This window comes from Martes martes (assembly GCF_963455335.1).
Source record: "Martes martes genome assembly, chromosome: 16".
Taxonomy (NCBI): Eukaryota; Metazoa; Chordata; class Mammalia; order Carnivora; family Mustelidae; genus Martes; species Martes martes.
The window spans coordinates 30,293,490-30,318,852 of record NC_137904.1 but is presented as its reverse complement, the minus strand read 5'-3'; the positions used below and the strand labels follow the sequence as shown (position 1 = coordinate 30,318,852).

The 25,363-nt window shown below is 36.8% G+C and overlaps 1 protein-coding gene across 6 annotated transcripts in view; it reads right to left on the bottom strand.

The window, feature by feature from the left end:
• The window catches only part of BCAS3 (BCAS3 microtubule associated cell migration factor), a 581,171-nt gene that overhangs the window by 235,633 nt on the left and 320,175 nt on the right, over positions 1-25,363 (bottom strand). Inside the window, exon 23 of one of the 6 annotated variants that reach the window (XM_080825318.1) lies at positions 21,151-21,330. The exons of the other annotated variants lie outside the window; for them this stretch is intronic. Coding sequence (XP_080681444.1) covers positions 21,323-21,330 — 8 coding nt within the window. The 3' untranslated portion in view covers positions 21,151-21,322. Of the gene's footprint in view, positions 1-21,150; positions 21,331-25,363 lie in introns of those variants that run through there. 6 annotated transcript variants of the gene reach the window in all.

The window sequence follows — 25,363 nt, the reverse complement described above, 5'->3', positions numbered from 1 at the left end:
ATTCTAGCAGTTTGTGACAGAATCTACACAGTGATTTGGGGAAAGAAAATATTTTGATCTTTGGGATGGGTTCTTCATTTTATAAGGTGTACTACGTCCCTGAGTAATGACATTGCAATTGCTAGATACTCAGAACACAAAGGAACAAAACAGAGGCAGTAACTCCAATCACCTGCCATATGAGAGAATACCATCTCATTTCCAGAGAAGTGGGAGCTTGAGATCTCTGCAGGTTTACTAGTAAGGTATCTAGAAGAGAAGAGACTGGTCTACAAACTCTATTTGTAAAAGAATAAAGCCAGATAAAAGAAATGGAAAGAAAGCGAAGCTTCACCCAGACTTAGCAAGTCTCAAGATTTCAAATACAAACCCAATCTTATACTTGGTCAAGGCACATTCTGTGGCCATCATGGTTTCAATGTTTTTCTTTCCCAGTTTTTTCCAACATAGTTCAAAAAGAAAAATGGTACCGGCAAACTTTAGCTTATTTTATTGTAGATGAAACTTCTAGCTTGGATTTTAGCTTGTGTAATACTGAACATGACACTCTTAAATACTGGTAAATCAGAAGGAATCAAGGAAGAAATGAAAAATTCAAATGTACCTACCATTATAGTATGACCTTTGAAGTCTAAAATATTTACTATATGGCTCTTTAGAAATAAAATTTGTTGACTCCTGATACTGACCAAATCAGGAACAGAAGGTTCACTTATAAGATATATCATCTTTTTCATATACATATAGACAGACATATACAGTGTATTTTTGCTGAAAGATTTGAGTAAATTGCAAAAGCTGATTCTATTTAAGGGAAGACAGTAGGTGCTCATTTCTCCAGCTAGGTACAAACAAAAATTCTGGACATTACATATAAAACAAACATCAGATGATTCTGAAAGGTGGAGAAAAAAAGGCAGTCAAGCTGGGCTTTTCAGGACACAAGTACTGATACAACGAACATGAAATCTTTGAGTTTTCTTTGTGCCTCAAATATCCCAGCCTTAGAGGTGCAAAAGCGAGAAACCTGAAAATGCCAATGGATAAGGACAAAAAAAGTCTGAGCTAGGGCACCCAGGTGGCTCAGATGATTAAGCATCTGAGTTTGGCTCAGGTCATGATCCCAGGGTCCTGGGATCTAGCCCCACATCGGTCCAGCTCCCCGCTCAGCAAGGAGTCTGCTTCTCCCTCTCCCTCTGCCTCTCTCCCTGCTTGTGTGTGTGTGTCTCTCTCTCACTCTCTCTCTCTCTCTCTCTCCCCTAAATAAATAAATAAAATCTTTAAAAACAAATGTTTGAACCAAAACCTGATCTCCCTAGCCAAAGGAATATGAAAGGAACAGCCTCACTGGACAGAAACTTACAGAAAATAATGTATTACTCTACAAACACCACAAAGAAAAACTGGTTCTACCACCACCCACAGCAGCAAAGGCCAAGTGGGGAACCTAGACGTTAAGCTTAGTGAGGGTATAACAAGATGCCCAACACCTCCACTGGGATGGTGTCAGAATAAGCTAGGTAGGAGTAAGGACTTTCATTCCTGCCAGCTGTTAATAAGCACCACCACCTAACACACATGGAGTGTCAGAACAGGGAGTTTGGACTTCCATCCTCATCTGGCAGTAAAGAAGTACTCCTGTTCCTCCTCACTTGGACACTGTCAGAGGAGGCCTGGGAGGAAGTTAGGATTTAATTCATCAGCCAGCAGTAATGACCTCACAGTGCTTTCAGTGGAGACCAGATGGGAAACTGTAACTCCCATCTCTGTCCATAGTATCCTGACCTTGGATGGCAAGGCTGGCCAAGCAGGACTTCTACCTCTCTCTGCCAGAGTGATATCTGAGAAAGCCAGTCAAAATGAAAGGTTTAAATATGATCCAAATCTTAGGAAATTTCAACTGAAAATCACTCAACATACCAAGAACCAAGAAGATCTCAAACTGAATGGGAAAAAGACAATTAACAGATGTCAACACTGAGATGACAAAAATGTTAAAATTAGCTGACAAAGTTTTTTTAAATGCCATGATAAAAATTTTCTTGTTTCAAAGAACAAGAAAAAAAAATGAAAAAGTAGAAAGCCTCAGCAAGGTAAATAAAATTCTTAGCAAAGATGTAGAAGATGTAAAGAAATATCAAATGTAAATTTTAGAACTTAAAAACACAATTAAGCAGGGCGCCTGGGTGGCTCAGTTGGTTAAGTAACTGCCTTCACCTCAGGTCATGATCCCGGAGTCCCGGGACAGAGTCCCGCATCGGGTTCCCAGCTCCACGGGGAGTCTGCTTCTTCCTCTGACCTCCCCTACCTCATGCTTTCTCTCACTCTCTCTCTCAGATGGATAAATAAAATCTTAAAAACACACACACACACAATAAGCAAAGTTAAAGTTCAGCGGATAGGTTCAATAATAGAATGGAGAAACAGTGGAAAGAATCAACAGGAATTACCCAATTCGAACAATATAGAGAAAACAGACTGAAAAATAAATAACTTATGTATAGTTAACTTCTGTATAGTTAAAGTAGTACACTTAAAGCAATCAATAAATATCTATATGCATATGCATATGTATAAAGCTACACAGAAGTAAAATAAAAAATAGATAAATCAAAATGGAATTTTATAAAATGTTCAAGCAACGACAGGAAATCAGGGAAAAGAAAACTAAGAAACAAAACAAAACAAAAAAACACATAGAAAACAATAAATAAAATGGTACACTTCAGCCCTAACATTCAATCTAAATGGTCTACAAACACCAAATAAAAGACAGATTGGTAGATAATTTAAAACATGACTCAACAACATGCTGTCTGTAAGAAACTAATTTCAAACATAATGATATAGACAGATTAAAAGTCAAAAGTTGGAGATATATAGATATATCAACATACATAGATATATATCTGTATCTATATATATTTAGGAGGTCTTAGAATCAATGAGAATAGGAAAACTCCAAAGGTAAGAGACAATGGTTAATTAACAATTTTTCAATGTTTAACTTCAATAATAAATAAATATACATTAAAATTACCTTTTTTCCAAAAATAAAACTTATTTTCTTATTTTTTGATAATATATATATAAGAAAATTTGATGTTTTAACCATTTTTTACATTTAAAAAATTAAAATACAACTGACATGTAACATATTAATTTCAGGTGTACATGATTATATACTGTAAAATGATCATCACTGTAAGTCTATTTAATATCCATCAACACACACAGTTACAATTTTTTTCCTTATGATGAGAAACTTTAATATCTACTCCCTTAGCAACTTCCAAATATACTCTACAGTATTATGAACCACTGTCACCATGCTGTATATTACATCCCCAGGACTTACTCACTTTATGACTGGAAGTTTGCACCTTTGACCACTGTCACCACTGGGACCACATCCCTCTCTCCCCGCTCCTGGCAACCACCAATCTGTTCTTTGTATCTTTGAGATCAGTTTGTTTTGTTTAGATTCCACATATAAGTAAGATCATACAGTATTTGCCTTTCTCCACCTGGCTTACTTCATTGAGCATAATGCCCTCAAATTCTATCCACGTTGTCACACTAGTAGGATTTTTTATTTTTTAATGGCCGAAAAATATTCCACTGTATATATACTATACTTTTCTTTATGCATTCATCTATGGATGGATACTTAGGTTATTTACATGTCTTAGCTATTGTAAATAATGCTATAACAAACACAGGGATGCAGATATCTTTTTGATTAGTGTTTTTGTTTCCTTCAAATAAAAACTGCTGAATCATATGGTAATTCTATCCCTAATTTTTTGAGGAAACTCCATGTTGTTTTTCACAGCAGCTATACCAATTTACTGTCCAAAATTTCAATTTATGGTGCACTAGTGTTCCCTTTTATCCACATCCTTACCAACACTTGTTATTTCTTATCTTTTTGACAACAGCCATTCTGATAGTTATGAGGGGCTCTCTCATTGTGGCTTTGATTTGCATTTCCCCACTGATTAGTGATGCTGAGCACCTTTTCATGTACTTGTTGGCCCTTTGTATGACTTCTGTGGGAAAATGTCTAGTCCGATCCTCTGTCCATTTTTTAATTGATTTTTTCCTATGGAGTTGTATGAATTCTTTATATTCTTTACATATATTTTGGATATTAACCCCTTATCAGATACATGATTTGCAAATATTTTATCCAATTCCATAAGCTAATTTTTCATTCTGTTGATGGTTTCTTCTGCTGTACAGAAGCTTTCTAGTTTGTGTAGTCCCAACTGTTTATTTTTGCTTTCGTTACCTTTGCTTTGGTGTCAAATCCAAAATATTTCTCCAAGACCCATGTCAAGGAGTTTACTGCCTATGTTTTCTTCTGGAAGTTTTATGGTTTGAAACGGTTTTATAGTCAAGTCTTTAATCTATTTTCAGTTGAAATTTGTGTATGCTGTAAGATACCGGACGAGTTTTCCCAACACTGTTTATTAAAGAGACTATCCTTTCCCCATTGTGTATTTTGGCTCCTTTGTCATTAATTAATTGATCATATATCTATGCATTTATTTCTGGGCTCTCCATTCTGTTCTCTTTATCTATGTGTCTTTTTTAATAGGAATACAATATTGTTTTGATTACTAACTAGCTTTAGAATATAGTTTGAAGTCAGGAAACATGATGCCTCACCTTGTTTTTCTTTCTCAAGTTTGCTTTGGCTATTCACAGTTTTTGTGGTTCCATACAAATTTTAAGATTGTTTGTTCTATTTCTGTGAAAAATACTATTGGGATTTTGAAAGGTATTGTACTGAATCTGAAGACTGTGTGGGTAGTATGAACATTTTAACAATATTAAATCTTTCAATCCGTAAGCATGTAATATCACTCCATTTCTTTGTGTCTTCAATTTCTGTCATCAATGTCCTATCGTTTTTGTTTACAGGTCTTTTACCTTGATAGACAAATTCATTCTTAGGTATTTCACTCATTCTGAAGCAACTGTAAATGAGATTGTTTTAGTTCTCTGTTATTTATTAGTGTATAGAAACACAAATGATTTTTATATACTGATTTTGTATCCTGCAAAATTTACTGAATTTATTTATTAGTTCTAACAGCATTTTGGTGGAGTCTTTGGAGTTTCTACATACAATATCTGTCATATGCAGATTATGACAGTTTTACTTCTTCCTTTTCAATTTGGATACCTTATTTCTTTTTCTTGCCTAATTGCTTTGGCTAAGTCTTCCATACTACGTTGAATCAAAGTGGAGGAATCTTTTTCCTGATCTTGGAGGAAAATCTTTCAGCTTTTCACCACTAGGCATGATGTTAGCTGTAGGTTTGTTACATATGGCCTTTATTATGCTGAGGTATACTCCCTCTATGCCCACTTTGTTGAGATTTCTTACCAAAAATGGAAGGTGAGGGGCACCTGGGTGGCTCAGTGGGTTAAAGCCTCTGACTTCGGCTCAGGTCATGATCCCAGAGTCCTGGGATTGAGCCCCGCATCAGGCTCTCTGCTCAGCGGGGATCCTGCTTCCCTTCCTTTCTCTCTGCCTGCTTCTCTGCCTACTTGTGATCTCTGTCAAATAAATAAATAAAATCTTAAAAAAAAAAAAAAAAAGGAAGGTGAATGTTGTCAAGTACTTTTTCTGAATCTACTCAGGTGATTTGATTTTTAAACCACATTGACTGATTTTTGGATGTTAAACCATCCAAGCATCCCTGGAATATATCCCATTTGACCATGGTATATGATCCTTTTAATGTATTGCTGAATTTAGTTTGCTAATAGCTTAGTAGAGATTTCTGTATCTATGTTCATCAGGGATAATGGCCTGTAATTTTCCTTTCTCATAGTGTCCATATCTGGTTTTGCTGATCTTGTACAATGAGTTTGGAAGTGTCCCTTCCTCTTCTATTTTTGGAAGCATTTGGGAAGGACTGATATTAATTCTTCTTTAAATGCTTGGAAACATATAAGCCAAAGATTTATATATAAGAATTTTGTTTATTCTTAATTAGTATGGTTAAGAAAATCAGAAATCAAGAAATTTAATGATGAAAGACTAGACAAATGACTCAAAGAATATAACTATTAAATTATCTATGTTTTGAAAAATATTTAATTACTTGAAGGAAATCTGATAATAAATGAGGCAAGTTACAAAATACTATTTAATATATTGCCAATTTTAAAACCTTTTAAATAAAAAAGGCACTAAGAAGTTCTTTGCCAAAATGTTAAGAATAAGTGCACCTGAATTTTAAAATTTTATTCTTTATAATTTTCTGTACTTTCCAAATTTTTTAGAAAGAACATATACATACAAGTAGGAGAAACCTTTTAAAAAATATTTTATTTATCCATTTAAGGGAGAAAGAGAGTAAGCACGAGCTGGGGTGGGGGGATGGGCAGAGGGAGAAACAGGCTCCCTGCTCAGCAGGGAGTCTGATGTGGGGCTCCATCCCAGGTCCCCAGGACCCACAGATCATGGCCAGAGCTGAAGGTAGATGCTTAACCATTGAGCCACCCAGGCTCACAAGGAGAAACTTTTAAATAAAGCACCATTAAGGGACAAAAGAACTCAACCACACTTTCCTTGCTCCCTTGCTTTCCCAAAGTGTACCAGCCCTAAAGCTCTTCCACCCTTCCCATTTTTTTTCTTTTCTCCTGAACACTGGAAGCAAGTAGTGTCAGAATTCTGTTGTTTTTCCTCTAGTGTCAGCAGAGTCATGGCTCTTCACAGGTCTGGTTTTCTAGCCACACTCCACTACACTTTTACTGAAAAACCTCACAAATGAAACTGGGTTCCTCCTAAGTGTTTCTGTGATCATTTGGTTTAAAGAAATTAAAAGTCTGAGTAAAGCAAACTCCAGGTTTGGGGGTAAACCAGCTGGCTGGAAAACTGGGCTGGTGCAAAGCAGTTTTTCAAAGTGCTATGCCCTACGGCAAGGTAGTTTTCAATAAACATCAAGTTGAGAATATTTAAGTAGCACCCAATTTACTTTTTACTCCCATAAAAAAGGGAGGGATGAAAGAGTGAAGTATCGAAATGGCTCCATTAAAATCCGGTTGAGGGGCACCTGGTTGGCTCAGTTGGTTGGGCGACTGCCTTCAGCTCAGGTCATGATCCCGGAGTCGTGGGATCGAGTCCCACATCAGGCTCCCAGCTCTATGGGAAGTCTGCTTCTCCCTCTGACCTCCCCTCTCATGCTCTCTCACTCTGTCTCTCTCTCAAATAAATAAATAAAATTAAATTAAAAAAAAAAAAATCCGGTTGAGCCAACAGCAGACAGGCAACCCATGGAGGTCACTGGAAGTATTTTATAGTTTGTGATGATAAAAAAACTCACAACTCTTCTTCTTCTAGGATATGTCTAGGTTTGTGTTCTAACCTGAAGCCTTACTGAAGGACACTACTTGCTTTGGCCAGGAAATCCTTAAAGTTCTTCAGTGATTTCTTGTGGACCCTTCAGAAGCTTAGACCTACTGGGCTCACATTCAGAATGCTCCGCTCCAAGGCTGGACAAAATAACTCTGATTAGCAAAATGTAAGATAAAAGCTTTTTAAGTATTATTTTCAGGGAGAGGGGAAATAGTTTTCATTTCATTAAAGCCTTCGGATACCTTGGAAAAATGAAGATGCTTACATGAAGTCCTTTCATGAAGCAGAAACAGATAGGGGCAATGCAGAGAAACTCTCAGAAGGTGACATATCATGCCTGATCTGGAGCTTAAGGCGCTGACCTGGATGCTGAGCAAATGAGACTGGTATTTGATCCAATAAATGATGAGGTATGAGATTAAGTATATATTTGAAAAGCACAGATCTCAATTCCCAAAGGTGGCTTGAAATAGTAATTAGTTGATATTCCAAAGCATTTGTCCTACATTCTGTAAATGAAACAAATAGTCAAAAACGGCCTGTGGTATTCTGTCCTGACTTCCATTTCAGCCAAAAACATTTCTTTAAAATAACAGCAGAAAAGTGTGTCTTGGTTACTCCTTGGTCAATGATTTGCCTCCCAGAAGTCTGGAATTATGCTTAAAGCTCTCAGCATTTCTGCCAACGTGAGAGTGTGGGTAGGGAAAGAGAGTGGGAGAGAGGACATCAAGCCCACCCAACTCCCGGAAATTTTAAAGAAAAGACAAAACTTTCCAAGAGAAATAATCATTTTGGTAAGTGAAACCATTTGTAACTTTAGAGGAGTTTTTTTCTTTCCCTCCAACATATCATAAGAAAAATCCACACTGTGCACTAATAAGCTATAAAGCTTCGGTTTAAAAAGAAGGGTCAACAAGAGCTAAAACCACTAATGTCATACTTCAAGAAGGAAAAGTGGAGGGCAGTGACGCGCCAACACTTTCATGATCCCAATAAAAAGTCTCACCCAGGCTAAAAACTATCTGCCAAATTTATGCCAAGAGCAAACTTTAGAGCCAAGCTAAAATCTTCTGTGCATTTAAGGAGTGCTATAAAAATAATGACATATTCAGCATCCTGGGAGAGTCTTTCACTTACAGAAATAAAGCAGAATTATCCAAATAGGAAGACAGAAGCTAGGAGAGAGGAACAGAAACAGAAGACAAACTGACACAGAGGGGAGAAAAGAGTGAAAGAGGGGCAGTGACAGTCAAAAGCAAATGTAAATAGCCAATCTAACACCCACAAGAGAGTGATCTGCTCCCCTGGCCAACAGAACAGCTCCATTTTTAAAGATTGAACAAAATATATTTACACATAAAACAAGCATCACTAAAGTCAAATCCATTTGGGCAGAACTATTTTGAGGTTCCTGCACCACCCCCAAGATTTATTTATTTATTTTAGACAGAGAGTGCACTGGTGAGAGGGGGGCAGGGGGAGAGAATCCTCAGACTCCCTCCAAAGTATGGAGCTGGACTCGGGGCTCGATCCCATGACCCATGAAATCATGATCTGAGCCAAAACCAAGAGTTGGATGTTTAACTGTCTGAGCCACCCAGGCATCCCTGAAGTTTTTCTTTTCAAGGAGCAAAGAGGCTTACGGAGTTAATTCCTGTTCTATAGTCCCCACCAAAAGCCCCATGAAATGGCTAATTTCAGTTCAGTAGAGAAGTCAACATATTCCTTTTTAAGCCAGGGTGATGAATCCCTTTCCCTTAAAGGACTATCAGAGCTGTCTCAGAATACTTCGGATATAACCAAATAATATAGGATCCCAGATTTTAGAATCAGAAGAGCCTCTGAATGTCCAATCTAACAAACTTACTGTAGGAATCAAATGAGGATCAGGAAAGAAATTGTCATATTGTGACAGTCTACAACTGGAAGAACTAGAGGGGGATGGGGGTGGAATAATAATTTCTGAGACTTAAACTGTTGCCTGAAATATCAGAATCTAACCTATTGTTATTGGAACATATTCTCAAAGAAAATCACATATTAGTTCAAAATACAAGCTCTGGAATGAGAATGCCTGGCCTCCACCATGGGATCTACCACTTCTCCAAGTCTGTGTCCTCAATCATAAAATGAGGGCAATACCATAACCAGTCCCCATAGGTATATAAACATAACATATAAAACAGCAAAACAAAAACTTTGGGATATAGTAAGAGCTATTGCCATTATCATCATCATCATCATTATTAAAATAAACTAACAAGGAGAGAACATTTAATGAGTCCTTGTTGCATACCTGAACTATGGCCAGAAGCTTTACAAATGTCATCTACTAATTTTCACAATATAGGAGACAGGTGTTCTTTTTTTTTTTTTTTAAAGATTTTATTTATTTATTTTTATAAATTCTTTTTTTTTTAATTTTTATTTATTTATTTGACAGACAGAGATCACAAATAGGCAGAGAGGCAGGCAGAGAGAGAGGAAGGGAAGCAGGCTTCCCGCTGAGCAGGGAGCCCGATGCGGGGCTCGATCCCAGGACCCCGGGACCATGACCTGAGCTGAAGGCAGAGGCTTTAACCCACTGAGCCACCCAGGTGCCCCAAGATTTTATTTATTTATTTGACAGAGAGAGATCACAAGTAGGCAGAGAGGCAGGCAGAGAGAGGGAGAGGGGAGCAGGCTCTCTGCTGAGCAGAGAGTCCGATGCGGGACTCGATCCCAGGACCCTGAGATCACGACCTGAGCCGAAGGCAGCGGATTAACCCACTGAGCCACCCAGGCGCACCATGGAGACAGGTGTTCTTAAATCCTCCTGAGGACAAAGAGACTCAAGATCAAATACCTAGTTGGATATAAAGACAGAGCCTACATTTGACCACAGAGTTCATGAGCTTTCACTATACACCTGCCTATTCTACAAATGTATCTAACAAAAATGTATTTGGGATGCCTGGCTGCCTCAGTCAGTTAAGCGTCTACCTTTGACTCAGGTCATGATCTCAGGGTCCTGGAATGGAGTCCTGCATCAGGCTCCCTGCTTAGTGGAAGCCTGCTTCTCCCTCTACCTCTGCTGCTCCCCCTGCTTGTGCACACGCTCTCTCTCTCCGACAAATAAATACATAAAATCTTTAATACACACACACACACACACATATATATGTATATATATATATTCCTTAATAAAGAGCTGTATAAAACATGCTCATGACAAAGAAATTCAGATGGCACTGCCAAAGTGGAAGGTAGTACAGTGTATGTAATTTTTCTGAATCATAGCTCCTTACTTTGAAAAAAAAAAAAAGAATTACAGTTGACTGTTGAACGACATGAGTCAGTTAACGTGGATTTCTTTTTATAAATAGAATATAGTACTATAAATGTATATTCTCTTCCTTATGATTTTCTTAGTAATATTTTCTTTTCTTTAGCTTACTATATTATCAGAATACAGTATTTTAAAAAATAACATGCAAAATATGGGTTAACCGACTATTTATGTTCTCAGGAAGGCTTCTGGCCAATAGGATGCTATTAGTAATTAACTTTTAGGAGACTCAAAAATTATATGTCGATTTTCAACTGCACAGGGAGGTTCAGAGCCCCTAACCCCTACATTGTTCAAGGGTCAACTGTATAACAATACCTTAAACTCATGAGAATTTTATGAAGAATAAAGAAACAAATGTAAGTGAAGTACTTAGCACAGTATATTGAGCAATCAAATATTATAAAAACCAGCATTATTAATTTTACATAAAATTTAATATGCAGCACAGAACTGTATTGGCTGCATGTAACTCAAGATTTAAATAAAGATGTTAAATATCCTATTTACTGTCTTTTAACATTACAACTTTCCCAAAATACACAATCCAGTTAGGTTTTCTTCAGAAGTAAGGATACATGTAATTCAAAATTATGACAATTTTCATGGTCACAACCTCAAAATACTTTTGTCTCAGTCAAGGGCATCTAATAATTTGCATATAGCTATTTTTGTGAATGTTAATCATTCTGTATTCATTAGTGTTCCTTAATAATTTTTTTATTCTTAAGACTATATTGCTAAAAAAAAAAAAAAAAACACAAACATAATAAACCAAACCAAACCGTAATGTTTATTCTTAAAACCACAGTGAACAAACTACAGTGAAAATTCTACCATCAATAGCAGGAAGTGACAGGGTCTCAATCTAGAGCCTCTCAGTTTACTAGTATTTTGTTCATATCAACCAAATAGAAGGCAGTGTTTAGTTACCATTTTGCAGATGAAAAAACAGAGGCATAAAGTGGGCTGGTTAAGACCTTAAAGTCCCCATGCATTAATGGACAAGAAAAGCAAGCAAATACACTTATATCTCAAGTATACTTTCACATTTGAGCTGAGTTCTTCTTTCCACATTTACTGGAAGACCAAATATTATTTTTCAGAATTTGAAGTGGGAGTTATTTCTGAATAAACTATACAAAACAAACCAGAATAATTTAAACATGTGAAAACACAAGTCCAGTGAATGGGATCTGAACACCCTTATAAGTTTCAAAGGGATGAAGAACTCTTAGATCTTTATAGTAATAAATATTGTAGTGTACAAAAGTCCTTTGGGAATCCCCACTCATATGCTATGCCATGATAGAAGATCAAGGTGTCAGGTCCATTTAGGATCAGGGCATTTTTGGCTTCTTTATGCTTTAATTCATATTTTGAAAAAGCAATTAAAAATACTTCTAAGAGAAATATAATCACTTTGCCTCCCTCTCTTCTACAGCCCAATATAGAATAAATTATGAATTTCAAACACTAATATTCTGTTAGTATGCATTTGCCCACAAGTAGATGGAAAAGAAATGTGACCTTGGGCAATCACTATTCTTTAGTGAAAGCCTTTTTCAGCTTGAGAAAACATTACCTGATTGATAGTGGCTTTCCTTGCTGAAAATAAATGTCTACTGCTTAAAGGCGAAGAGTTTCTCTGCAAGCAGCCAGGATACCTAGGTGAGTCATGGGTGAAACAGTCTTCAGTCACCAAAACTTTATCAAAGAAGTCTGGCCAATGGCCCCTTAATATAGACATGCCATTCAGGAGTGGAGGCGCTGTATTTGCTGACTTCTATGATGTACACAGTATATGATATAAAGAATAAATAAATAAATAAATATCCTAGGTCAGATATAATGCTGCTACTTGCTGATCATATGAGTGAAATCAAGGTAGGCAATTGTGGCCAAGATGCTGTTTAATATTCCGGAAAAAATTAAGGTTTCAGAGACTTATATCCTTGCTGCACCGCCTATGAGCTACATGACAATAGACAAGTTCTTTAACATCCCTTAAGCTCAGTTTCTTCATTTGTATAAACAAACAAAGAACTTGCAATGGCAACCTTTCAAATGCTGAAAACTATGTTTGGTGTTAAAGAGTTTCATTTATGTTTTATGGATAATGCATGCACATGTTCTAAAAGACTACAGTGGGAAAGAAAAAAGTCTCCTTCTTATTTCTGTTTCCGAGCCCTCAGTTCCTCTCCTAGAAGGCAACTACTGTGTCTAGTCAAATGCAAAAATTTGGTTTCAATATTCCATGCTGAAATGTTGAATTCATTAACATTTATTGAGTGCCTATTATGTGTCAGAGCCATTCAGGGTGCTGTGGGGAGTACAAAAGATGAGCTCACGGTCTAGAATGGGAAATGGTACCCAACTAACTTTAATATGAGGCGATAAACACAACAGTAAAAGTTTAAGAACAGGAGAGAAAGTAATTAATTTAATCAACAGGGTGAATAGGAATAAAGAGTAAAATTAAGAACAGGTTTCAAAGCAAATGAAAAGTTTCAGGCACCATACCAAAATTTTACTAAGGTCTCTCTAGCTTAGGCCCCCTGTTTCAGGAACTGGGATCCTACCACAGCTCTAAAAACTCTCTGTAAAGGTATTCACTCATGGCTAAAAATTTCTGACACAGGAAAAGTCAGCCCAATAGGAGAATGTCAAAGAGACTAGTATGGATGCTGTAAGGGTTCTCTTTAGGAAGAGAGAAACAGAGGGGTGAAACAAGTCTTTTCTCTTCCCAATCATGCAAACACTCATTTGAAAGGTATATAAGCTCATCTAAAAAAGGGATTAGTAACTGGGGAATTCAAGTTTCAAGTGTAACTTTGGTATTCCCTCTGATCTCAACACGGAGCATTTATAGAATAACTGTGATCTTTCCAATATGCTTAGCACACCAAAGCAAAACCAGTTTAAGACTCAAGACACCGTGTCTCACAGGGCTGCCTGGAGCATCAGTACAAGTCATTGAACTGTAATGACATTACCAAAACGGTGGCAATTCTTCAACAAAATATTCTGGTTTAATGGAATTTAGGTCAGATCCTTATACGCTAATATCCTGGGTTCATGTATGAAATGGCTGAGCTTAAAAGGCCGTCCAAATAACCGTACAATGATATGTCGGAAAGTTAGCCTAGTATTGCCAGAACAAAAGCAAGTCCACTCCCTTAAGTGGATGTTTGCCAGGCTTGACCACAGATTCCAGAAAGTGGGAATTTGCTACAGTGAATGCTTTATAAAGATAACCTTAAAACACAAATTCACATGCCAGCCTAGAAACACAAAACGTAAGTGATTTGAGGGCCATAATTCCTTTATTTTTATTACCTGGTGATGTAAAAGTTCTCAAAGATGAGAAACATACTACTTAAACATAATGCTGCTTTTAAAAAAATGACATAAAAGATAACTTGAAATAATTTGCCAAATATTCCAACTGATACACACAGTTTACCAAAGGCTTAAACAAAGAAACAGTGACCATAAACATAAGGGCTAAGTCTAATAAAGGACTCTAAGCCAAGAACACGTTTGCTAAGTTTAAGTGAGGTAATGGAAATATAAAGATGTGGCATTATTAAATTTTAATCTGTTTATGGTATATTTAAAGCCTTATGCTTTTTAAAAAAAATTCTGTTTAGTTGACATGCAGTTCAATATTGGTTTCAAGAGTAGAGTTCAGTGGTTCATCATTTACATATAATACCCAGGGCTCATTGTAACAAGTGCCCTCCTTAATCACTATCACCCATCTATCCCATCACCCACCCACCACCCTGCATCAACCCTGTTTTGTTCTTTATAGTTAAGAGTCTCTCATTGTTTCCCCCTGTCTCTTTTTCCTGTTCGTCTGTTCTGTCAACAATGCAACAAATATTGATTATCCTCTCTGTGGCAAGCACCGCTACCAAGCATGAGAAACATAAAGCCAGCCCTTGTTCTTAAAGAGCCCTCTATTATAAGACATTACCTTTCTCCTCTTTTTCAAGGCATCCTATCCACAGGGTAATCCAATAATAATGCCAACCAGAGTTATCTTAAGGCAAGCAGTGACAGAGCTATCAGGATCCACATCTCCTGTTAAGTAATTCGTGCCTCTTTTTCACTGTTTTTGCAGGCAAATTAATCTCGATTTCAATATACCTAAAAGAATCAGCATAGACAGTGACTTAAGAACTGCTACCAGTCTATCTCCAACTCACTCCTGCCCAGGGATAATCACGGATGTTGTAATATCTGCTTACCCAGCTTCTGTTTTCACCATACGTTCAGATTCCGGAAAATATCAAACCCAAATGTGCTATTATTTAAAGCTGCACTTCAAATCCAGGTCCTTAGATCAATGAAAAAAAATTCTCTTTTGGTGTTCAAAAATTCACAGTCACAAAACATTAAAGTCACAACTTTTTGCAGGATATTAGGATTACATCAGAGGTAAGATTTAAACTTCAGCACCCCAAATCCTGGCGATACAATGTTCTAATCCTATAAGAATACCCTATTCTGTGATTACAATGATAGCCTCTTAAATACTGTGAAGTGTAGGAAGAAGGACAAAGCTCCTATTTTTCTTCTCTCCATTCACAACTTAGCCCCAAAGTTCTGAATATAAGCATTTTCTGTAACAACAAGCTACCTTTATAACATCCAGATAATTATAGGTTCAGGTCAAGAACTCTAGACCATATTGATTACATCTTTGTGCAATCAGGACCCTCCAGCACTGTTCGTATTCACGATAACAGGGACAGCTTTTAAGTATCTGTGACACTAAGAATTTTCAGTCCTATCAATGCCAGAAATGGAAAGCCAATGACCAGTCAGGCCTGTCAGTTGTTGCCTGAAGCAATAAGGACAAGCTGGGAATTCATCATACTGGAACTTCATCTGCCAGCTGCATTCACACATTTTCACCACCTGAATAGTTGATTCTCTTCAATTCCCACGTGGCTCATTTTAGCATACAGTGTTTTGAAATGAATATTTGATCAGGCAGGGTAAAAAGAGGTTTGGACTTATCTGAGGTGTCACCCTAATGCACTTTAAGTAATTCTAAGTATCAGGAGCTAGGTGTCTGTAGGTCACACGCTTTGCATATTTCTGAAATGGACCTGTGATCCTAATTAAATATGATTAAATGAGAAAAGCCATGTAAAAACACCTAGCAGTGTTGGGCACAAAGCTATTTATCAATAAACATCGGTTCTCTGTTTTTTTATACTTCTATTTAAATGGTGAATATCCTGAAGATTCCTCCTAGATCACTGGGAGATGGGGACCTCGGAATGCCAAAGAAATTTAAGAATCACCCTAATTCTGTCAAAAGTCTAAACCCTCACCCAAATATAAACCTAAGAAATAAAGAAACATTTAAAATTGCCTCAGGGACATCAAAAGAAAGCTGGGGTGCCAATCCTTATACCAGATCAATTAGATTTTAAGCCAAAGACTATAATAAGAGATGAGGAAGGACACTATATCATACTCAAAGGGTCTGCCCAACAAGAAGACCTAACAATTTTAAATATCTTGCCCCTAACATGGTAGCAGCCAACTATATAAACCAATTAATAACAAAACCAAAGAAACACATCGACAGTAATATAATAATAGTAGGGGACTTTAACACTCCCCTCACTGAAATGGACAGATCACTCAAGCAAAAGATCAACAAGGAAATAAAGGCCTTAAATGACACACTGGACCAGATGGACATCACAGATATATTCAGAACATTCCATCCCAAAGCAACAGAATACACATTCTTCTCTAGTGCACATGGAACATTCTCCAGAATAGATCACAGCCTGGGTCACAAATCAGGTCTCAACCAGTATCAAAAGATTGGGATCATTCCCTACATATTTTCAGATCACAATGCTCTGAAGCTAGAACTCAATCACAAGAAGAAATTTGGAAAGAACCCAAATACATGGAGACTAAAGAGCATCCTACTAAAGAATGAATGGGTCAACCAGGAAATTAAAGAAGAATTTAAAAAATTCATGGAAACAAATGATAATGAAAACACAACAGTTCAAAATCTTTGGGACACAGCAAAGGCAGTCCTGAGAGGAAAATATATAGCGATACAAGCCTTTCTCAAGAAACAAGAAAGGTCTCAAATACACAACCTAACCCTACACCTAAAAGAGCTGGAGAAAAAAACAACAAAGAAAGCCTAAAGCCAGCAGGAGAAGAGAAATAATAAAGATCAGAGCAGAAATCAATGAAATAGAAACCAAAAAAACAATAGAACAGATCAACAAAACTAGGAGCTGATTCTTTGAAAGAATTAATAAGAATGATAAACCCCTGGCCAGACTTATCAAAAAGAAAAGAGAAAGGACCCAAATAAATAAAATCATGAATGAAAGAGGAGAGATCACAACCAACACCAAAGAAATACAAACAATTATAAGAACATACTATGAGCAACTCTATGCCAGCAAATTTGATAATCTGGAAGAAATGGATGCATTCTTAGAGACATATAAACTACCAAAACTGAACCAGGAAGAAATAGAAAACCTGAACAGACCCACAACCAGTAAGGAGATTGAAGCAGTCATCAAAAATCTCCCAACAAACAAGGGCTTAGGGCCAGATGGCATCCCAGGGGAATTCTACCAAACATTTAAAGAAGAATTAATTCCTATTCTCCTGAAACTGTTCCAAAAAATAGAAATGGAGGGAAAACTTTCAAACTCATTTTATGAGGCCAGCATTACCTTGATCCCAAAACCAGACAAGGATCCCGTCAAAAAAAAGAATTACGGACCAATATCCTTGATGAACACAGATGCGAAAATTCTCACAAAAATACTAGCCAATAGGATTCAACAGTACATTAAAATTGCTCAGGATTTCAGGATTTCAGTAGTTTGACTCTGACATATCTAGGTATGATTTTCTTTGTTTTTATTCTATGGGGTACACTGAGCTTTTTGAAACTTTCAGAGTTGATATCTTTAACTAATTTTGGAAAATCTTCAACCTTTCATTTATTTCTTTGCCATCCTTGTCATCCATGTGTAACAATCACACATACATTAGACAACTTAACACTACCCCATACTCCTCACACTGAGGTCTTTTTATTTCATTATTTTCTTCTTTCTCCACTTCAGTTTGATAATTTTTGACTTGTTTCTGAGTCTCTGATCCTTTCTTTTCCTGCATCCAGTCAGCTATTGAGCCCATTCAACAAATGATTTTGACTGTATCATAGACATTTTTTCTTTTTTCTTTTTTTTTTAAGATTTTATTTATTTATTTGACAGACAGAGACCACAAGTAGTCAGAGAGGCAGGCAGAGAGAGAGGAAGGGAAGCAGGCTCCCTGCTGAGCAGAGAGCCCGATGTGGGGCTCCATCCCAGGACCCTGGGATCATGACCTGAGCTGAAGGCAGAGGCTTTAACCCACTGAGCCACCCAGGCACCCCTCTTTTTTTTTTTTTTTTTTTAAGTAGGTTCCACACCCAACATGGGGCTTGAACTCATGGCCCTGAGATCAAGAGTTGCAGGCTCTAAGGACTGGGCCGGCCAGGAGCCCCGTATTATAGATATATATATATTTTTTAATCTTTACTTGAGAGAGAGTGCAAGAGGGAGAGGGAGAGGCAATCTCAAGTAGACTCTGAGCTGAGAGCAGAGCCTTACATGGCACTCGATTTCATGACCCAAAGATCATTACCTGAGCTGAAACCAAGAGCCGGATGCTTAACTGACTGCACCACCCAAGTGTCCTCAACATTGCCAGTAAATTGTAATTTGTTTGTTTGGGTTTGTTGCTTTTTTTTTTTTTTTTAAGATTTTATTTATTTCTTTGACAGACAGAGATCACAAGTAGGCAGAGAGGCAGGCAGAGAGACATGGGGAGGCAGGCTCCCTGCTGAGCAGAGAGCCCGAATTGGGGCTTGATCCCAGGACCCTGGGATCACGACCTGAGCCGAAGGCAGAGGCTTTAACCCACTGAGCCACCCAGGTGCCCCTGTTTGGGTTGTTTTTTTTTTTTTTTTAACTATGAGTGAATACCTTTGGCTACAAGCGTAGTTTGGTGCCCCTGCTTTTATTATGCTAAGACACCATCAGTTTTACCTACCATTGTTTATGCACCATCTGGACTTAATGTCAATGCAGTATAAAAAAGGAGAGGCAAATAATGACTTCACATTACTATAAAAATAGTTTTCACGCACAGACCCCTTCAAAGTGTCCTGGGGACTTTTGGAGATCAGTGGACCACACCACGAATTACTGGTATGTATACATATACCCATGTGTTTGGAAATGCAAAGAACCTAGAATAGCCAAGATATACATGAAAAACCAAAGTGAAGGCATTAGACTGCTAGATCTCAAAACTGACTAAAAAGCTACAGTAATTATAACAGCATGATAGCGGTGTAAAGACAGAAAAACGCACACACATATATCAATGGAATAGAATAGAGAATCCAGGAAAAATACATTTTTAAAAAAGGCATCAATGAAATTCTTTGGAAGAAAAGTTTATCTTTTTGATAAACAGTGCCAGAGGAAACTGCATGGAAGAAACTAAACCTTGATCCTTTCCTCATAGCATAATAAAAAATAATTTGAAAGGGACCATATACCTAAATGCAAAGGCCAGAACTACACCATGACTAGAGAAAAGCATCACTTCAAGACGGTGAAATGGCAAAAAATTTTGCACAAAACACAAAACACAAGAGGAAAAGCAATAAAATTGGACTTCTGGCTGTCAAAAAATACCAATAAGAAAGTGAAAAGGCAATAACCTGAAGGGAAGTATTTGTCAAATATCTGACAAAAGGCCTACATCCAAAATATTTAAAGAATTTGAATTCAATAAGATAACAGGCCAAATAAAAGTTGGTGAGAGGCTTCGCAAGTACATTACAAAAGAAGGTAATCAACTGGCCAGTAAGTACACTCAAGGGGCCCAATATCAGTATTCATCAGAGAAAAGCAAATTAAAACTACAGTTTACATTTACAAGAATGGCTAACACATTGCTAAGAATGAAAAATGGTATAGTTGTCTCAGGATACCTTCTTGGAGGTTCCTAATAAAGCTAAACACGTGCCTGCTTTGTGATCCAGCAATTCCAGTCCCAGGTATATGCTCAAAATTTATGATTTCACATGCAAAAAAAAAAAATGCATACATGATAAAAAAAGACTTGTACAGGAAAGTTTATAGCAGCTTTATTCATAAAATGCTAAAAGCTGAAAACAATAGGGCAATGGATATATAAACTGTGTTATATTTATATTATATTGCAATGTAAAAAAATGAATTAGTGTCATATGTAAGATGTGGATGAATCTCAAAAACATTAAGTTACATAAAAGAAGCCAGATGCAAAAGAGTATCTATAAGATAATTTCATCTACATGAAGTTCAATATAGACAAAACTAATTTATGATGATAAAAGTCATAGTGATAATCTCTAGGTCAAAGGTAGTATATTGACTGGAAGGGGCATGAAGGAACTTTCTGGGATGATGGAAATATTCTAATTTGTTCTGAGTAGTGATATATACAGGTATAAAAATACATCAAGTTGTATGATTAAGACATGCACATTTCTGCTATATGTAAATTATACCCTAACTTAAAAAAATTCTTCAAAGGTGATCCAAAGTACACACTGATAGATTTTTCAACCTGGAAGGAGCTTTGGAAATAATCTACTTCAATTCCTTCATTTCTTATGGGAAGAAAGCCTTGGGTTTCAAAGCAATTTACCAAACAGGCAATTACAGGCAGAGTTAAGACTAGAACCAAAGATTTGTTAAGTTACTACTCTATTCTTTCCACTACACCAACTTTCCAAAACAAGACTTTTCCCGGGAACAATTATTTTCACTTTGATTATTTGCTTTAGCTTTTCTCTGACAGTTTTCAACAATATCCAGGGGACTATCATGAGCTCTGGTTCCGGCTAGTTGCCCGGGTGAGGTCCCAAGCTGCTTTTTAATTGCTCACTGGGCTTACATATTCAATGGGGAGAGACTCTTTTGTTTCTTTCTAAGTTTATAGATGGCACCTATAAGCATAAGCCTCGGACACAATTTAAAATAGTGTGGCACTAACAGTTTGACACTAATGTCACTAAGACAAATGGAATTCCCGGTTCAGACTTAAACAAATTCTAATACTGCCCCCAATATTGTCCCTCTGCCACTACGGTCTCAAGCAACAGATGCATAAACAGTCTGGCCTTGCATTAAAGATGTAGTAATAAAGGTACAAAAAAGAGAAGTTGGGTCTTTTGGCCAAAAAACGCCTTGTAAATATATGGTACCCCAGTATATCAACAGTGGGGAGAATTCCATCAATTCCTTCTCAAAATGCTTAGGAAAGACTTAAAGCCATGTCAAGGACTTGGTGCTTGCAATAGAGAAAGCAAAGGCGAGGTTTTAGTTGACACAAAGATTTATTCAAAGAAGCAATGTGTCATCAGAAAAAAAGCTTTCCCAACAGCTTCTTCTACTTTTCTTTATAGTTTCTTCATCTTCAAGTGGGGCAATCTTTTTCTTTTCTTAATTGTGCTGAGCTAAAATTTTCCACATTGTTAACTTGAATTTCATCTTCTAACATCCTACAAATATTAGAAAGAAGAATAAGAGGAATATTTAAATCAGAAGGAGAGGGATGTGGCCGATCACCTTCCTCATGGACAAAAAATTTTTGATTCTATACAGACAAGTAGGTGTTCATCAGATTAGAGTTGAAATATGCATAAACTTTCTCTTTTCTAATAAAAAAGCCAATCTTAACATCTGAGTTTGAATATTTGTTAACTGTTTCAAGAATAAATAGTGTCAAAGTAAAATTACTGACCTCCTTTTTCCCCTCTGAGGGACTGTTCACAGGTCACGACTAAGCCTTCTTTTAATTTCGCCCTCATCCATAATCCTCTTACTGATCCCACATAGGCTTTGAATACTCAAGGTACAAGTATGCCTGGGCTTTTCGTCACCTTATAATCACAAAGAGTATCTGGAAGTCTACTAAATGAAAACCACATCATGTATGCAAAGAAATATGTCAAAATTTCTAAAGAACTTGATTATCTTTCATATCTGAGAATTATTTTAAGAAATAACGAACACATCTCTGCCTAAAAAAGTAAAACGATTTTTTTGCACTAGGAACCTTAAATTCTTTCTACAGATGCTGAGAAGACCAGATAAGTAGGAAATAAACCTGTTGAAAGTTTCAGCGAAATGTTCAAGGCCATGATTTCAATGTCATGGTTTTGTCATTCAACTCTAGTTTTTGAAATCATGGCGCTAATTAGCCTCACCACTGGATGACTAAACGGTGTTTCTTACAAATCTCTTCGCTTCTTGCCACCAGCATCTCTTGTCTTCGATGGCTTTAAGACACAGTAACTAAGTCTTTCTGCCTCAGATTGTAATGACAACTGTAGATACAGTGAAGTATAATGCTTTGGAATATTCTTCCCTCAGCACTTCACAAAAATCTCTGTAAAATAAAAGCATGCCTCTATATGAACATCCCTCCAGCAGAGATTTGACTTAAATAAGCTCCTTGTTGCCTACCCAATTGTACTTCTCAAATAAGTATTATTTTGTTTTTTTTAAACGTCCTATGCACCAAATGCTAAGTACATAAAGCAGGCATAAATGATCATTATAAAATCAGTCAAAGCAGGCATAAATGAATCATTATAAAATCAACTGAATCAAACCAATTTGTGTTTTTAAGTGTCTCATTTTCTTCAGTAAACAAATACTTTGATAGTGGGAAAAACTGGGTGCTGAAAAAGTATCTTCTGGATTAATGAATTTCTTAGAAATTATTTAGATTTCTTTAATTGTACAACAAAAATAATATTTCTCTTGAGTCCAGAACTCTGTCCCTACTTATAGAAAAGTTTATTGTAACACTAATTCCTGATTTATCAAAGCCTGCTCCAAAGTATAAGAACTCATTTTACTTAACTGTCTCAATTTTCCTTCTCCTACTATCATCTTCCATAGGAATGTACATAAATGATGTCCCCACCACTTCCAATAACTTTTTTTCTATACAGTGTTTATTTCTGTAGAGTTGGACAAAGGTGTCTGCTCTTCACATGAGCCAGGCATAAGTCTGTCTTTCAATCTCAGATGCTTTGAGTTCTTTACTGGTAAACATCAATTGCTATAGTAAAGCCACAAACGAAGAGAAACAAACTTAGGATGAACTAGATCTTTCTAGGTTTTCTGTCTGGATGACTCCAAAGCCACTTGAGAGTTGTTATTAAGTTACCCAACAGGTACAGCCCACAAGTCTTGAACAAGAGGATCAGTCACCAAGGTGGGAAACAAAGTCTGAATGAGGCATGGACAGTTATCTTTCTACTTTCTTTTCAGAGGTCCTACACCTTTATCAAAAGCACACATGTTATAAAGAACAAACAATGAGAAGAAATTCTCAGATACCTAACCAAAAGGAATATACAGAGAAAAAAAGTCCTTTGTCTAGAAATGTTATCTATGATTCGGAGACACTGATGTTAATGAAAAATGGAATGGTTCCTTCAAACCTCCTTTATTCTGGGTAACCTGGATACAAGGGTAAAATTCTATAAAGTATCCTTCCAGAATGGTCTTCTCCTTAAGTCCAGAAGGGAACATCTCATAATTACCTAACCTCAAAATTTTAGGTAGGATAGTACCCTTTTGAATCACCAAAGGTCAAATGTTACAGGAATGACATCTCCTTAGGAAGCAGTTACAAATATTTATACACATTTTTATACAGGGACAGTAAGGAGCTGGTTCATTGGCATCTAAAGGCATAGAATTTATGCCATGCCTAAATCACTGAAGTTAAGAAAAACATATGTAATTTAGGAAATGTTCTTCTTTGTGAAGGAGTGAAGAAAAGACATACTAGATGATCAAGAAATTATAAAAACAAAATTTCTTAGCTTTCAGTTTCAATAGAATAACACTGCCAGATAAATATATAGATATCTAAAACATAACAGGCTGGCCCAAGGTATAAAAATAAAATATTTTCATTCTGAAGTCTATTACAACTGTCAAAAGATTTAATCATATCACATTAAATTTCTAAATTCTATGCCTCTGAAAAGCAATTAAATGAAAACTAATTAAGCCACCACTAGTTTAGACAGAGAATGAGCTGTCACTGGAAATAGAAGGACAGTTATAAAATGTGCCATGGGAACAATTAAAAAGGCAATACATTTAGTTGTATAAACTGCATGAAGGTAAAACAAAGCAGTGAAGTCCAGTAAGAGGAGGTGCTACAGCAGTCTTATCTCCAAGCAAAAGCAATCAAAACTCCAGAAAAGCATCTTCAGCATATGTAGCTAACTCCAATGCACGGGTCATAATCAGAGAAGCACTTCCTGGTTCATGAGCATTTGTACAAATTTATTAGTCTCTTTTAATAGAAGAACCTGAAGCAGAATTTTCCCATTAGTTTCTTTTTATAAGGAACCCAAACCATTTAGTCTCTAGTCTTCCTAAATTACCAAAAGAAAAGTAAATCTATTAGAACAGTGGTCCTATTAGATAAAGTAGATTAAGCTTCCCCAACAAAACATTATTCACTCACTTAAAAAAATGTGTTGAACAAAAGGGATCCAAACCATTAGGGAAACCATCCCTAATGGTTTGGATGAGAATTATTATTTCATAACAGTCCAATTCCTCATCTATGGGGTTTCTTTAGCTCAAAGTTAGCGAAAGCAGCACACACATTTCACTGCTCTGTCTCAGAAAGGAACTCTGGCTTTCTGGAATGAAAATAGGCTTAGAAAAATAACAACAGAGCTTAGTCACCAAGAAATCCTTTCTCTACTCAAAAGATCAGTACTTTCGGGCAGAGGTTCACAGCTGTAGAACAATATCTTACAATCTCCTACAATGTGTCTCTGCTGCAAATATAAGTAAATCGAGGGCAAAGATCTAGTTCCTTTCTCAAACATCAGTTGAAAAATTCTCACGGCAGATTTTTTTTTTTTAAGATTTTATTTATTTATTTGACAGACAGAGATCACAAGAAGGCAGAGAGGCAGGCAGAGAGAGAAGGGGAAGCAGGCTCCCTGCTGAGCAGAGAGTCCGATGCGGAGCTCGATCCCAGAACCCTGAGATCATGACCTGAGCCGAAGGTAGAGGCTTAACCCACTAAGCCACCCAGACGCCCCTCTCATGGCAGATTTAAATCAAATGATGGCTGCCAACAGCTCACTGAAATTCCTATCTGTGGCAGGAGATGGAACCTTATTACAAAGAGCTAAAACTGAGATAGTGCTACATGATAAATATGTAGTATTACCTCAGAGCAGAGTGCTGAATACGGCAACTTCTCATAACACCAATAACTGCTTTAGTGACATGTGTTTCACTTGCCTGGGAGTCGCTTGACTCAAACATTCACACTATGGCAGTTTAAGAATGTTGAAACCCCCCAACAAAGGCTACTACTGTAATCTTGAATCAAGAACTTCAGGTTACAATACAGCGCTGCCAGGATTCACGACGGTTAAATGATAATTCCAGATGAGCGGGATCTGTTAGCATTCTCAGACTCAAACTATCAAAAAGATGTATTGTTTAAGTCGCCCATCTCAATATTTCATTCAATGC